At 35.6% G+C, this 17,225-nt stretch overlaps 1 protein-coding gene across 1 annotated transcript in view; it reads left to right on the top strand.

Annotated features, from left to right (window-relative positions):
• The window catches only part of EYS (eyes shut homolog), a 294,766-nt gene that overhangs the window by 214,077 nt on the left and 63,464 nt on the right, over positions 1-17,225 (top strand). Inside the window, 2 exon segments of the mRNA XM_027852899.1 lie at positions 8,725-8,801; positions 9,414-9,476. Coding sequence (XP_027708700.1) covers positions 8,725-8,801; positions 9,414-9,476 — 140 coding nt within the window.

The following is a 17,225-nucleotide window of genomic DNA, read 5'->3' as shown; positions in this document are numbered from 1 at the left end:
CAGTATGGTCTTACATTGGTTGCATAATGTCCATCACAAGAAAGTTCTCATGAAGAAGATTCCATTCTATTTTCTTTTAAATAATGGCAATTTTTCCATACAAAATCTTTCCTAGGATATTACATGCATGTGCTCATTAGAATTCACAAGCAAGTTTTGTGACAGAATTCTAAGACCGTGTGTTTCAATGTCTTGTGGGAAAAATGCCACTTGTGAAGAACAAGATGGAAGTTATTGCAGGTATGATAATCAGTGATTTCATTTCTATATTTCTATTGTTTCTTCATTTCTATATTTCCATTTACAGTTTTTGTCCCACCCTCCCTTGACAAAAAAAAAAAATGAAAATGCTCTAGGCCATCAAAACCACATAGCACTGATTTCATTTAAGTAACTTTCTATGGCAATGTATAATACTGAAATTAAGAATTTTTTTTCTTAAAAGTTTTAATAACCCCCCCCAAAAAAGATCTCATAAGCTCAATGAGATATGTTTTGCCCTCATGAATCCTATAAGATAAATATATATATACATACACACACACACACACACACACATATGATACTTTGGTGATAAGGAAGACAAATTGCCAAGGTACCACTCCTTTTCAATGTATATCATCATAATATTATCTTTCAGAAGGATAAAACAAGTCCTCCTAAGCTTAATTCACGGACCTATGTCCATGTTCTCAGTTGTGCCTTTTAGCAGAATGTTTAAAAGCATTGCTTTATTTAAATAGAATATGCTCAAAATTACCCATTTGCAAATGACAGAAGTGACCCAGATATATAGGCCTATAATTCTAGAACATTTTAAATAGCTTTACAGATATTTCCTCACACCATTAAGAAGTACAATTTGTCCTCTTCACACTTGCTTGACTTTTATCTGGCTGCTTAAAGTAGGTTCTGTTGGGCATTATTCAAGTGCGGTAAACAGCCTCAACATTTTAGGATATTCATAAAAGCAGAAAATTAAAAGCTGTGATACATAAAAGCCTCAGAACACACTGTGAATCAGCCTAGAATATGCAGCCACATCACAGTTATACAGTACACAACAATTTCATCTTTTTGAAAAGATTCACAGTTGCAAAATTTGAAATATACATTGGAGGTTATAAGTGCAACTTTCTGAAAGAAACTGAGCAAAAGAAAGTGGAGGATACAGCATAATTGATATAAAGTTCCTTGAAAATGAGCAACTCAGCACATAGGGACCTATTGTGTCTCAGAGTCATGTACTAACAAAGCTTAGAATTAACTAACAGTTTGAATTTCAGTCTTCTACACAATACATTACTGTCTTGTGAACCAGCTTGCCAGGACGATTATAGGTTACATTTGGTGCATTTTACTGTAACAATAAGCATAAAATAAATATTGTATCATTCACTTAATCACTGATTTAATTTTTTGACTTTTTGTGTTTATTATTAACCATCTGCTATACATCAAATAATTTGTTGCTTGAGAATGTCTTCTTGGCAGAAAGAGGTTTAAAGGATTTTTTTTTATTTATCTTAATTCACCCTGCTTCTGAAACATACTTGCTGCCACAAGAGGATAAAATTAATAGAACACTGCATGTGGAGCTAGGAAGACCTTATTTCTAATCCTGCCTTAGACACCTTCTACCTATGTGACCCTGGGCAAGTCACTTTACCTCTCTCAGCCTCACTTTATTCATCTGTAAAATGAGGAATGGAAATAATAGCACCTACCTTAAAAGTTTGGGTTTTGTTTTATTTTATTTTATTTTTTGGTGAGTATCAAATGAGAAGGTCTATTCTCATTTGAACCAAATATATGCATATATTTCTACGTATACCTATATACATTGATTTATATATGGATTAAAATAGAATACGTATAAATAGATAGACATGTTAGACATATGTATTTATTTTAATTTGGTTCTTTCTCTTTCACTCTCTCTCTCTCTCACATACACACACATACACACACACATACAATAACAGGGCAGGTTATGTGGTGCAGCGGACTGTCTCTCTCTCTCTCACACACACACACATATAAATACACACACAACAATAGGACAGATTAGGTGGCTCTGTGGATAGAGCTCCAGGTCTGGAATCTGAGTTCAAATCTAGCTTCAGACATTTACTTGCTGTGTAACTCTGGGAAAGTCACTTGACTCTGTTTGCCTCAGTTTCTCATCTATAAAATGAGCTGGAGAAGGAAATGGGCAACTCACTCCAGTATCTTTTCCAAGAGCACCACAAATAGGGTCTTGAAAAGTTGGACATGACTGAAGCAACTGAACGACAAATTATTTTTTAAATGGTCAGATGATTTTTAATCAATCTCCCAAGGATCTGTAATTTAATTGGTGTCAAATCTCATTCTACCAGCATAGATATCAACTGCTCTATATTTGAGTAAATAAATCTTAGCAAATTAATTGAAACTCTTAGAAGTCAAGCGATGCTGACATGTTCACGCAGTTAACAAGTGGTAAAAGTGAGATGAACCTAGGTCTCAAGACTCTGTTTCCAGCACTCTATCCACTATGTCATACTGCCTTTCCAGGTGACTTTATTTGCTGGTAAATTGAGATATATGCACAGTATGTGTTCATGTTGGGTGTGTTGCATTCATTTTCAAAGAAGTGAACTTTAATTGTTCTGTAAAATCTATTACCATCTTTCCACTTCTGTAATATTCTGTGCTTTGGAGTCCAAGTTATGAAAGAGAAAGAAGGGGAGTATAGGATGGAGTTGTCATTGACTGTATTATTGACTGTATTAACAGGAAAACTTGACATCCCAAAGGGGAAAACAATTTAATTTAAAACTGGCTTATCATGTGAGGATATTAGATTCTCAGAGATAAATAAGAGTGGAATGAAAAGTTGAATTTTGTGGATCCTCCTACTGCTATTATAGAACAAACACATAATAGAGACTGAGTGTGTTCTACTGAAGTCATAAAAACATAGTCTAAGTCAAATAATTAAAATAAGGATTACGAAATTAAAACAATGTAATTTTTTTCCCTCTAAAGGAATTCAATAAATAAGTAATTTGATCTCCGTCTTGAAAGGGTAAAATATACCTGAAATAGCCAACAAATGGCACAACAAGCCTTTATGATAAAGGCATTCTGGGATTCAGAGTCAAGCATTTGTGATTGATTTGGTTAGTTATTTTCTTTTAAGTTTAAAATATTAAAGAAACCAAGTGTTGAAAATGTTTCCCCATTGATAACAGGAAATGTGCCATAGCACAAAATTGTCCTGGAAGAAGAACAAAACCACTCTTCTCCCTACCCCAAAATGCTTGGGCATAAAATTGGGAAATAATATCTGATCCCAACAATGGCTTGTAAATGTCAAAGTAGTGGGTCAGAGCTAACATACTTGGGGAAAGGTAAGAAAGAGGAAATGAAAATCTTCAGCTCTATGTCTCAGTTTTCTTTTTTCTCAGTTTGCATTTTATGTCTCAATTTCCTTTTACTAACAGAATATTTTTTTTATTTAGGGGCTCCTTTGAATTTCTATTTATTTTGGGTTTGGGGGGAAAGGTGAGAAACTGGAACAATTGGCAAGTCTAAGAACCAAAGCATAAGATGAGAAAACAAAACAATGGAAAAAGAATAGAAAGTTCTCCAGTGTAATCTGATTTCCATTGTCTAACTTAAAGAGAACTTTATCTTAAACAAAAGAAGGAATGGTTTTCGAGAAGAGTGAAGTTTAGGCAATTTAGCTTCTCTACCTCCTCTTCCAGGAACCCATGCCAACACTTCCATTTGATCTTTTATTTTTCATGAAAGAAGTAGAAAAGATGATCTTATTTATTTGTTCTCACCTTAATAAGCCTGTTTCTTTATGTTCTTTAGAGGAGTAAGCTCCAATAATAATGTGAATAATTACAAAGGAGATTTTAATGTTTGAGGATAGGAAAATTTAGGGAAGACAGTAGAAAAATGTGAGGGGAAAATGGATGACTGAATGAGTATTAAAGTTATATAAATAATAAACTATAAGGCTTTAGTTAAAATCACAATTATCACAATTTTATTGGAATCTTTGAAATTTTATCAACTTGTCATTTTTTCTACTTTAGGTAAGATTGATTGAAAAAAATTACCCTATTAAAGAACACAAAAAATGTTATAAAAAAAAGAAAAAACAACTATGTCATGTGGAACTTATAAAACAATACAAAAAGCTTTGTCATTATTAACCTCAGAGATATACTAATGAAAATCTATTCCTAAATGCTCAATATTATTATGAATTTTGTAGGATACACTGATGATAATTATTGTTTGTCTTAAAATAATCCCTTTTAAGGTTTACACTAAAATAGAAACATTCCTGGTATCCTCATACACAGGAATTTTACATTTTGAAGAAGCAATGTGTTTCAAAGAAGTATTCAACTTAAGCAACTTCGGTATCTGAATAGAAAGAATATAATATTTACTTCTTTCTTTTCAACAACATTGTTCTACTTAATTTTGAAGTAATTTTAAAGGACCAGAAGATGCTTTGTTTTTTATGTTGCATCCACAGACTTTATCTTCTTTCAGGGTTCTGATGATTATGCTTTCTGTTGCTGAAGTGTCAGCCTAGTGTGTGAAATTTGGCAGTCATTTTTAACATTTCATTAGTCTGTGTGACAAGTTGCTTCCTGTCATACATAGATATCACTGGTACTTTTCAGTTTATGTCACAAGTAAACCTAATTAAACATATACTGTGACTTTGAAGTAGTGGTCTGCATCTATGACAACACATGGGTCACCTTCTTTCCTTTACATTCAAGATAGATTATCTATCTACCTATCTATCTATCTATCTATCTATAGATCAATCTATCTATCTACAGATTGTATTCCTATCTATCCACCCACCATACACACCCCAATATCTGTATAAATTAGAAATAATAAACTTGAGATATATTCTTTCTTTTCTTTTTTTAACTTTTTTTTTTAGTTTTCCACACTAACTTTTATAAGATTTTGAGTTCCACATTTTTTTTCTCCCCCACTCCCAACTCTACCCCCTGACAAGATGTCAAGCAAGGTCATACATGTATAATCCTATTAAACATATTTCCATATTAGTCATGTTATGCGATAAGAATCAGAACCAAAGGAAAAAACCATGAGAAAGAAAAAAAAATAAGAGGAAATACTGTGTTTTGATCTGGACTCAGACTCCACAAATCCACAGTTCTTTCTCTGGATGTGGATAGCATATTCCATTTTGAGTCTTTTGGAATTGTAGATCATTGTATTACTGAGAAGAGCTAAGTCTATCAGAGTTGGTCATCACACAGTGTTGCTGTTACGATGTACAATGTTCTCCTGGTTCTGCTCACTTCCCTCAACATCAGTTTATGTAAGTCTTTCCAGATTTTTCTGAAATCCACCTGCTTGTCATTTCTTATAGAACAATAACATTCCATTATATTCATATACCACAACTTGGTTATCTATTCCTCAATTAATAGGCATCAAATCAATTTCCAATTCCCTGCCACCAGGAAAAGAACTAATATATTTTTTTTTGTGTATGTAGGTCTTTTCCCCATTTTTTAATAATCTCTTTGTGATACAGATCTACTGGTGCTATTGCTAGATCAAAGGGTATATACATTTTACAGTCCTTTGGGTATAGTTACAAATTACTCTCTAGAATGATTGGATTATTTTACAACTCCACCCACAATATATTAGTGTTTCAATTTTCCTACATCTTCTCCAATATTTATCATTGTCCTGTTTTGTCATGTTAGCCAATCTGATAGGTGTGACATGGTACCTCAGAATCATTTTGATTTACATTTCTCCAATCAATAGTGATTTAGAAATTTTTTTTTCATATGACTATAGAGATAGCTTTAGTTTCTTCCTCTGAGAACTGCCTGTTCATATCCTTTGACCATTTATCAATTGGGGAATGACTTGTATTCTTATAAATTTGAATCAGTTCTCTATGTTAGAAATGAAGCCTTTGTCAAGACCCACTCATTCTTTAGGATTAGGTTCTTTACTTTCCAATTAATTTTTAGTCTTTCTTTCCATATAATTTTTATTGCATCATGTAATTTTATTGCATCATGATCTGCAAAGGATACATTCCATATTTCTTCCTTTTTACATTGGATTGTGAAGTTTTTATGCCCTAGTACATGGTCAATTTTTGTGTAGGTGCCATGTACCACTGAGAAAAATGTGTATTCCTTTCTATCCCCATTCAGTTTTGACCAGAGGTCTACCATATCTAACTTATCTAAAATTGTTTTCACCTATTCATATCTTTCTTTTTCATTTTGTGGTTAGATTTATCTAGTTCTAAGAGGGGGATGTTGAGATACCCCACTATTATATTTTTGTTGTATATTTCGTCCTGTAGCTCACTTCCCTTCTCCTCTAAGAATCTAGATGCTATAACACTTGGTGCACATATATTTAGTATTACTATTACTTCAGTGTCTATGGTACCTTTTAGCAAGATGTAGTTTCCTTCCTTACCTCTTTTAATTAAGTCTATTTTTGCTTTTGCTTTGTGTGATATCAGGATTGCTACTTTTTTTTTTTACTTCAGCTAAAGCATAATATATTCTGCTCCAGCTTTTTTCCTTTACTCTTTGTGTATCTCTTTGCTTTAAAAGTATTTCTTGCAAAAAAAAACACAGTTTAAGATTATGGTTTTTAATCCACTCTGTTATCTGCTTTGGTTTTATGGGAGAGTTCATCCCATTCACATTGACAGTTATAATTATTAACTGTGTGTTTCTCTCCATCCTATTTTCCCCTCTATTTATACTTTTCTCTCTCCTTTCACCCTTTCCCTCCTTACCAGTGTTTTCCTTCTGACCACCATCTCACTTAATCTCCCCTCCCTTCTATCAGCCCCACTCCCTTTTCTTTCTGCTTTCCCCAAGTACTATAGACTTCTATACCCAATTGCTCTTCCCTCTTTGAACCAATTCCAATGATAGCAAGGTCAAACAACGCTCATCCCCACTCTTCTTTCCCTCTACTCAAATAAGTCTCTGTGTCTCTTCCTGTCATGTAATTTACCCTATTCTGCCTCCCCCTTTCCTCTTCTCCCAGTATAATCCTTTATTCCACCTCTTAATTAATAATTTTTATCATCACATCAAATTCAACTCATACCCACATCCTCTGTTTATGGATACCCCCTCTATATGATGTAATAAAGATTGTTCTCAAGAGTTGTAAATATCTTCTTGTGTAAAGACATAAACAGTTTGACCTTATTACATGACATGATTTTTTTTTCTTTCCTGTTTAAATTTTTATGCTTCTCTTGAATCTTGTATTTGAAGAACAAATTTTCTGTTCAGCATTGGTTTTTTCATTAGGAAGGATTGAAAGTCTCCTATTTCATTGAAAATTCATCTTTTCCCCTGTAAAATTATATTTAATTTTGCTGGATAATTGATTCTAGATTGTAATCCAAGCTCCTTTGTCTTCTAGAATATCATAATCTAGATTCCCCTGATCCTTTGATATATAAGCTGCTAAGTTCTGCATAATCCTGACTGTGGTTCCATGATAATTAAATCATTCCTTTCTGGATGCTTGCAGCATTTTCACCTTGACCTGATAATTCTGTAATTTGGCTACAATATTCCTTGGAGTTTACATTTGTTTCAAGAGGTGATTGGTAGATTCTTCCAGTGACTATTTTGCTTTCTGGTTCTAGGATACAGGGCAATTTTCCTTGATAATTTCTCTAAAGATACTGTCCAGTCTCTTTTTTTGATCATGGCTTTCAGGTAGTCTGATAATTCTTAAATTATCTCTCCTGGATCTATTTTCCAGGTCAGTTATTTCTCCAGTTAGGTATATTACATTTTCTTCTATTTTTTATGGGTTTTTTTTGATGTCTCATGGAGTCATCAGCTTCCACTTGCCCACTTCTAATTTTCAAGTAATTATTTTCTGGAGTTAGTTAGCTTTTTAACCTCTCTTTTCCATTTGCCAAATTCTCATTTTTAAGAAGTTGTTTTCTTTAGTCAATTCTTGTCCTTCTTTTTCCAAGATATCTCTCATTTCTTTTCCCATGGGGTTTTCTTGTCAGAGATACCTGAATGTGTTACCATATATTTCTCCAATGGCTTAAGACAAACAGAGGTTATGTCACTTGCCTAGGATTACACAAGTGATACTTGTCTGAGGCTGTATTTGAACTCAGTTACTTCCTAGGCAAATAGGGTTAAGTGCCTTGCCTAAGGTCACACATAGCTATTAAGTATCTGAGGTTAGATTTGAACTTAGATATTCATGATTCCAGGCCCAGAACTCTATCCATTGAGCCATTTGGCTGTCCCATCCATCATACTAGCCATATTAAAAAATCACTTTGAACTCAGGAATAGTAACACAGTTAGCAGAAAGTAGAACAACAAGAAGGTGATTCTATTGATCTACCATGAGGAGGACCTTCTTTTGAATTCTTTCTACCAGTAATGGTTTTGGACCACTTCACAATATGGTTTATATTTGCTACAAATATCTCAACAAAATTGAGGTTTACAGTGTGTGACCAGAAAACAAACTGAAATTAATTTGCCCAAGAAGATATAGGCTTTATGATCATAGTCCTTAGATATAAGAGTGTACAAAACATTTTGGACTGGGTCATATGCAGAGTCAAGAAAACAAAAACAGAATTAACTGTGCCGGTCCAAACCGTGCTCTCCCTTTCAGCCAAATCAGCCAACCAGGGTCATACTCACCAATCATCGGCGGACACCCGGGTTTACCAGAGACGAGCTGACCAGGGGGTGCAAAAACCTGAACTTTATTCAATAGTCATCACAGCAAGGCCAGGCAGGAAGGCACACACACACGAGCAGGAGCAGAAGCCGACTCCGCCCCCACCTCCCTGCAGCTCTTTTTAGTACCTTCTTAGTCCCTCCTCCTCAGCCCGCCCATAGTGACTCCTCGAGGATCAAATATCAACAAGGATGTCCAGCGCTAGTGTCCAGACAAAGGGAGCATACGTGGCACAGGAAGTGGGTCCCAGATATTTTGGAAGGAGGCGTGAGGGATCAGTGCATAGACAAAGGAGAATGTACGTGATACAGGAAGTCGGGTCCAGATACCGGGGGGAGGTGTCTGGGGTCAGTGCTACACCTAGGGAGCATACGTGACTCAGGAAGTCAGGTTTGGTCACAGGAAGGAGGCGTCTGGGGTCAGCATAGTACCTAAAGAAGGAGGCTAGACAGAGAGAGCTCGTTCTCAGCTGTCCCCCTCCCAAGCGGCACCGTCCCTGCCTCAGGAGCACACGCTCCGGACACTTCCCTGTACCCTGCTTCCTCCCCAGCCTGTCACAGCTCCATCCAGCACCGCTCCAGTCTCGGGAGAGTGAGCTCCGGTTACCTCTCCGAACCCAGATCCCATCCCAGTACGCCACAACTCCGTCCACCACCACCTCTGCCTCGGGAGCAAGAGCTCCGGTACTTCCTAGTACCCAGTTCCCATCCCCTTCCCATGTTGGCACAATCTTTACTTGGCAGCAGCTAGCATCAGACAGTCCCTCACAATTAACTTACTGAATAAAAACCTTAATGGATGATAGACTTTCTTGTTTCCCTGAATTTAATTTTTTTCTTTTTTTCCATTTCCTAAAGACTATTTCTTTTTTCCATGGGTGCTTTACCTCTATTATAGTTATCCTACCAACTGCTTCAATCATAAGCATGTAGGAGTGTGTGGATTGTTCAGGAGGACTAGCACCTCTGGTATGAAGAATTCCCAAGCGATTTTCAGAACTGTGCATCCACCTTCAGTGTCTACCTAATTCACCCAACTCTCACCTGTGGCTCTGAGAATCTATAGCATGCACAGTGGACACATCCCAGTAGACTATCTTGGTGATGGGCTAAACCAGGTTGAGGGTAACCAACAGTCCTTAAACCTGTTAGGGGAATGTCTGACTAAGCATATGAAAATTTTCTAGGATAGAATAAGTAGATGAGAATTATTTGTTCAAGTGGCTATTAAAGCAGCTAAAGTAGGTGCTGTGGAGCACTTACAGCTTGGTCAGATATGGACAATGCCAAGATCATCCACTATAAACTGAACCATCTGGACTCATCTTGACTTTTGTCCTGCCACTGGACTTTTGAAAACTCTGGAAGAGAAAGTGAGGCTGATGAATTTGTGCAACTCTGCCTCATTTAAATCCAATTCCTGTGCAAGCCAAGACATCACCCATATTGTCACTGGTCCTCTTCTGAAACGAAGGATGTGAGACTTCTAGGAGCCAAGATGGCAGAGTAAGCAGTAAATTGCTCTCACTCTCCCTTATTGTCCTCTGGAAAAAAAAACAAACAGAAAAAAGCACCTCAGGAGAAATCCTGGAAAAATAGAGCCAGTGGAAAGTTGAGGTAGAGCAGTCATTTAGTTCAGGAAACTTGGAGGATCACCAAGGAAATTCTGTCTCCCTCAGGTAAAAGGGGATTACAGACCAGGATGGGAGGTGTCTTGGCAAGCCAACAACATCCTCACCTCAGCAAAACAGCAGGACATCCTCAGCCCCAGGATGGTGGGGCAGGCAAGCAACAACAACATGACTGCCAGTGTGCCTTAGCACAATTAGGTGACCGGCAGACTCCAGCTTGGAGAACTATTATGTGTGTATTTGCAGCCCTGGCAGGCAGGCATCCCCCATAAGCAAACCTCCCCTTCCTTCAGCACAGTGAATAGGTGTCCTTCAGTCAGCAGACCTCCACGTGCAGGCATCCTCCAAGAATCAGACCTCCCTGTGCTTCAATGTAGCCAAGGGAAATGCTGAAAAACCCCACCTGGCCTTGTCACATGCCAGACTCACTGGTAGGACCCCAGCTCAGCTCCAGGTAAGCTGCCACAACCCCACAGCCTCCAGCTTCCAACACCTGAGACCCCAGCACACAAAAACAGTGACCAGGCCCCTGACTCCCAGTACAAAAGCCTAGGACAGTGCCCCCTGTGCCCCAGAAGCAGAGATCAGCTTTAAAGACAGGAAATAGGCAAATATCATGAAAAAAAATTAAAAATGAACATTGATCATAAAGAATTATTACAGTGACAGGAAAGACCAAAACACAAACTCAGAAGAGGCAACATTGTCAGTATACCTACACCTGAAAACTCAAAGAGGGATATGAGCTGGTCTCAAGCCCAAAAAGCCTTCTTGGAAGAACTCAAGAAAGATTTTAAAAGTTAAATAAGAGAGGTAGATGAAAAATTGGGAAAAGAAATGAGAAGTATGGAAGAAAGAGTCAACAGCTTGGGCAAAGAAGGACAAAAATTGGCTGCAGAAAACAATTCCTTAAAAAATAAAATTGGCCAAATGGAAAAAAAATCCACTGAAGAAAATACCTCCTTAAAAAATAGAATTGGCCAAAATTGGCAAAAGAGGCACAAAAACTCACTGAAGAGAACTCCTTAAAAAGTAAAATTGGCCAAATGGAAAAGGAAGTACAAAATCTAACTGAATAAAATAATTCCTTAAAAATTAGAACTGGGCAACTAGAAGCTAATGACTCTGTGAGACATCAAAAATCAGTCAAACAAAATCAAAAGAATGAAAAAAAAATAGAAGAAAATCTGAAATATCTCATTGGAAAAACAACTGACCTGGAAAATAGATCCAGGAAAGATAATTTTAGAATTATTGTTCTACCTGAAATCCACGATAAAAAAAAAAAAATAAAAAGAAGAGCCTGGACAGCATCTTTCAATAAATTTATCAAGGAAAACTGCCATAAGTTCCTAGAGCCAGAGGGTGAAGTAGAAATTGAAAGATGCCACTGATCACCTCTTGAAAGAGTTCTCAAAATGAAAAAAAAAAAATTGTAGCCAAATTGCAAATTATCAGGTCAAGGAGAAAAGACTACAAGCAGCCAAAGAGAAACATTTTAAATATCAGTGAACACCAGTCAGGATTACTCAGGACCTAACAGTTTCTACATTAAAGGATCTGAGGGCATGGAATATGATATTCAGGAAGGCAAAGGAGATTGGATTACAACCAAGGACCAACTACTCAGCAAAATTGAGCATATTCTTTCAGGGGAGCGGATGGACATTCAGTGAGATAGGGGAATTCCAAACTTTAATGATGAAAAAAAAACAGAGGTGAACAGAAAATGTGATCTTCAAATACATGACTCAAGAGAAGCATAATAAACAAATAAACAGGAAAGAAAAAAAGAAACATTTTGTTCAATAAAATTAAACTGTTTACATTTCTACCTGGGAAAATGATATTTCTAACTCTTGAGAAGTGTGTCTTTATTAAGACATTTAGAAAGCTTATACATAGACATAGTGTGTGGATATAAGTTGACATTGACGTAATGATAAACAATTTATTAATTAAGGGGTGAAAAAGAGATTGTACTAGACAAAGAGGAAAGGAGGAGGCAGAAAGGGGTAAATAATATCATATTAAGATGAACAAAGACCTATTGGAGGGAAAGAAAGGAGGGAGGTGAGCATTATTTGAACCTTACAATCATCAGATTTGGCTCAAAGAGGCAATAACATACACACCCAATTGTATATATAAATCTAAAGTAGGAGGAGAAAGGAGAAAGAAAAGGGAGGAGGGAGGGCTGATAGAATGGAGGGTAGATTAAGGGAGGTGGTGGTCAAAAGCAAAACACTGGTGAGGAGAAAAAGGGAAAAAGGAGAAAGAAAAGCATAAATAGGGTGAAAATGGGGTGAAAAAAAGACACAATTAGTAATCATAACTGTGAATATGAATGGAATGAACTCTCTCATAAAATTCTTTGATAGACCCAAAGATGCCAGCTTCTGGAAGAAGAACTCACTATTTGACAAAAAATGCTGGGAAAACCAGAAAATAGTATGGCAGAAACTAGGCATAAACCAATATCTTACACAATATACCAAGATAAGGTCAAAATGGGCACATGATTTAGATATAAAGGATGATACTATTAGCAAATTAGGAGAGCTAGGAATGGTTTACCTGTGAGATTGGTGAAGAATGTAAAAAATTATGACCAAATAAGATATAGAAAACATTATGAAATGCAAAATAAGTAATTTTGATTACATTAAATTGAAAAGTTTTTGCACAAATAAAGCCAAAGCAACCAAGATTAGAAGGGAAGCAGAAAGATGGGAAACAATTTTTTTACAGCCAGTGTCTCTGATAAAGGCCTCATTTCTAAAATATGTAGATAAATGAGTCAAATTGATAAGAATACAAGCCATTCACCAATTGATAATGGTCAAAGAATATGAACATATAGTTTTCAGATGAAGAAATTAAAACTATATAGACATATGAAAAAATGCTCTAAATCACTATTGATTAGAGATATGCAAATTAAAACAACTCTGAGATAATACATCACAACTACCAGATTAGCTAGCATGACATAACTGGAAAATGATAAATGTTAGAGAAGATAGGGGAAAATCAGAACACTAATATATTGCTGATGTAGTTGTGAACTGAACCACCATTCTATAGAACAATTTGGAACTATGCGCAAAAGGCTATTGAAACTGTGCATACTCTTTGATCCAGCAATGCTACTACTTGGTATGAATGTCAAAGAGATCATTAAAAATGGGAAAAGGATCCAAATGTACAAAAATATTGATAGCAGCTCTTTTTGTGGTGGCAGAGAATTGAAAATTGAGGGGATGCCCATCAATTGGGGAATGAACAAGTTGTGGTATATGAATGTTATTAAATACTATTGTTCCATGAAAAATGATAAGATTTTAGAAAAACTGGAAAGACTTGAATGAGCTCATGCAGAGTGAAATGAACAGAACCGGGAGAACATTGTACACAGCAGTAGCAACACTGTGCAATGACCAACCTTGATAGACTCAGCTCTTCTCAGCAATACAGTGATCTAAGTTAGTTCCAAAATACTTATGATCAAAAATATTAACCACATTCGGAGAAAGAACTGTGGAGTCTGAATGTAGGATTGAAGCATACTATTTTCTCTCTCTCTCTCTTTTTCTTTCTCATGTTTTTCACCTTTTGTCCTGATTCTTATTTCACAACATGATTAATGTGAAAATGTGCTTAATATGATTATACATGTATAGCCCATATCAGATTTCATGCCGTCTTAGGTAAGGGGGAGGTCAGGGAGGGAGACAAATTTAGAATCAAAATCTTATAAAAGTGAATATTGAAATCCAAAAATAAATAAATAAACAAACAAACAAATAAATGAATGAATGAATGAATAAACCCAAAATGAATAAATGAACTTAAAAAAATAAATAAATTGTCTTAATCCTAAAATAAATAAATGAACTTTAAAAATAAATGAATAAAGACTAGTCTTAATCCTGAAATAATAAGTAAATGAAATGGATGATGTACCACAACCATGTAAAGCAGTGATTTCACAAATTCAGTGGCAGTGTCAAGAAAAGCTCACGCATGAGTAGTGTTCTAAGGTTTACAAAGTACTTTTCTGTTGGTTAGTGAAGTAAATGTTATTGACTTCATTTAGCAAATTAAGAAATTGAGCCTCAGGTAAGATGAAGTCAGAGGACCTGTTTACAAATACTGATTCTGCCACTAATTACCTAAATTATCTTAGGTAAGACACTTGAAGCAATTAAAAAGGTTCAAGAGATATAATTTCTGGGTAATTTAATCATTTTACTAATAAGGCCAGCAACCAAAAAGACCAAAAACATTCATGACTTATATGCTCTTTTGGAAGAGGAGTGTTCAAAAGGATGGCAATCAACTCTGATTGGTTAACAATTAATGAGAGAATGAAAATTACAATATCATCCACTTAAGTTCCCTCAAGCTTTGGGCAATCTACTCAAAGAATTTGTGCCCCACTTAAGCCTAAAGTGAACACAATGGCTGCCCCACTTGGGTGGGGTCTGAATAAGAAAGTTAGTCCAATCTCTTTATCAGCAATATCCTTCAAGAGACTCAACTTTTAAAATCAGGACTTTAGAAAAAGAGAGAAACTCTGGATTTGTCAAAATCATTTATTATTAATAGTCATTTTTCTCACACTTAACCTATAGCCCTTAATTTCCTCACTATAAATATAAGTGGTTGGACAAGGGTCACAACATCAAATATTTAGCAAGAATCAGAGGCAGAGATCATCAAGTATATTTCTTTTGACTTCCAGCCTGTCATTCTCTTCATTACAACACATTACCTTTCTAGATCTCATAGACAAAGTACTTATTGTCAATTTACTACTAAGGAAAAAACTTACTGGTTAGGTAGAAAGAATTAAATTATCTTTGGTTAAACATCAATTAGGCATTTCTATTCTTGTTATTAAACAGAAGTAAGTTATTAATCAAATGGAATTATATTTCAATTTCCCCTTTAAGTTTTACCATTTTGCATTTGTTTGATTTTATTGGTCTGAAAATAAGTTGTGGAATTAAATTTTGTTTGTTTGTTTTTAATTTGGAACATTATTATATGATAACAAAATGCAAGTTTAGGCTATAACTTGCTATCTTGAAAACAAAAGATTGTGAATTTTATTTTTTTTAAATTTGGGATGCAATTTTTAATTAGTTTTCTGGAATTTTAACAAATTCCAGAAGGGCTTCTTTCTATAAGAAATGACGAATAGGCTGACTTCAGAAAAACCTGGAAAGACTTGTATGGTCTGATACTGAGTGAAGTGAGCAGAACCAAGAGAATGTTGTACACAATAACAGCCATGTTGCATGATGACTAATATTGATAAATTTAACCCTTCCTGGCAATATAAGGATCTAAGACATCTCCAGAGGCCTTGTGATGGAAAATGCTATCCACGCCCAAAGAAAGAACTATGGAAACCGAATTGTTAATTTTTTTTCTCTTCTCTTGAGTTTTGTTTCCTCTTTCTGATGGTTCCTACTATTGATTTTAATTTCTACTTACATCATCACTAATGTGAAAATATGTTTAATATGAATGTAAATGTATAGCCTATATCAGATTATGCGCCGTCTTGGGGAGGGTGGTAGGGATGAAGGGGGAGAAAAATTTTAAACTCAGACGCATATGGAAGTGATTATTGATAAATCAAAATAAATCAATAAAAAAAACAAATTCCAAAAAAAGTTGAAAAGATTGACAGTAGTTACAAAGATAAGTAAATATATTAGATGAAGTACAGAGTTTGCAAAAGCACTAGTTAGTTTCTGTAATCAAAGTTAAATTATAAGTATATTCTCCAAACACCAAATTACTGATGTGCCTATTTGAGAGCCACCATGCTATTAATAACTTATTTTAGAAATTACTCATCTATAAAATTGTCTTACTTTATTCTTCTTTTTGTTGTTGAATCTTATTAATTTATTTTTAGTTTTCAACATTCATTTCCACAAGATTTTGAGTTCAAAATTTTCTCCCTATCTCGCCCCTGCCCCCACTGAAACATGGCATGCATTCTGAATACCCCTTCCCCAAATCTGCCCTTCCTTCCATCACCTCCCCACTCTTATCCCCTTCCCCTTCTGTTTTCCTTTAGGGCAGAATGGATTTCTATACCCCGTTATCTGTATATCTTATTTCCCATTTGCATGTGAAAACAATTTTTAACATTTGTTTTTAAAACTTTGGATTCCAAATTTTATCTCTTTCTCCCTCCCCACCCACCCTAATTAAGAAGGCAAGCAACTCAATACAGGTTATACATGTGCAGTTATGCAAAACACTTCCATAGTAGTCATGTTGTGAAAGACTAAGTATATTTCCCTTAATCCTATCCTGCTCTCCATTTATTCTATTCTCTTTTGACCCTGTCCCTCCTCAGAAGTGTTTGTTTTTGATTACCTCCTCCCCCAATCTGCCCTCCCCTCTATCATCCCCATGCTCTCTTGTCCCTTCCTCCCCCACCCCCATTTTCCTGTAGGGTAAGATAGATTTCCATGCCAAATTGAGTGTGTATATTATTCCCTCAAGCCAAATCCTATGAGAATAAGATCCATTTATTCCCTCTCTCCTTCCCCCACTTCCTCTTCACTGTAAAAGCCTTTTCTTGTCTGTTTTACGTGAGACAATTTAGCCCATTGTAACTCTCCCTTTCTCCTTCTCCCAGTATAATCCTTTCTCACCCCTTAATTTTATTCTCTAGATATCACCCCTTCATCTTCAACTCACCCTGTGCCCTCTATCTATAGATCTATCTATCTATCTATCTATCTATCTATCTATCTATCTATCTATCTAT

This window comes from Vombatus ursinus, unplaced genomic scaffold, assembly GCF_900497805.2.
Source record: "Vombatus ursinus unplaced genomic scaffold, bare-nosed wombat genome assembly UNPS02009835.1, whole genome shotgun sequence".
Classification (NCBI taxonomy): Eukaryota; Metazoa; Chordata; class Mammalia; order Diprotodontia; family Vombatidae; genus Vombatus; species Vombatus ursinus.
This window is presented reverse-complemented; position numbering and strand designations above follow the sequence as displayed.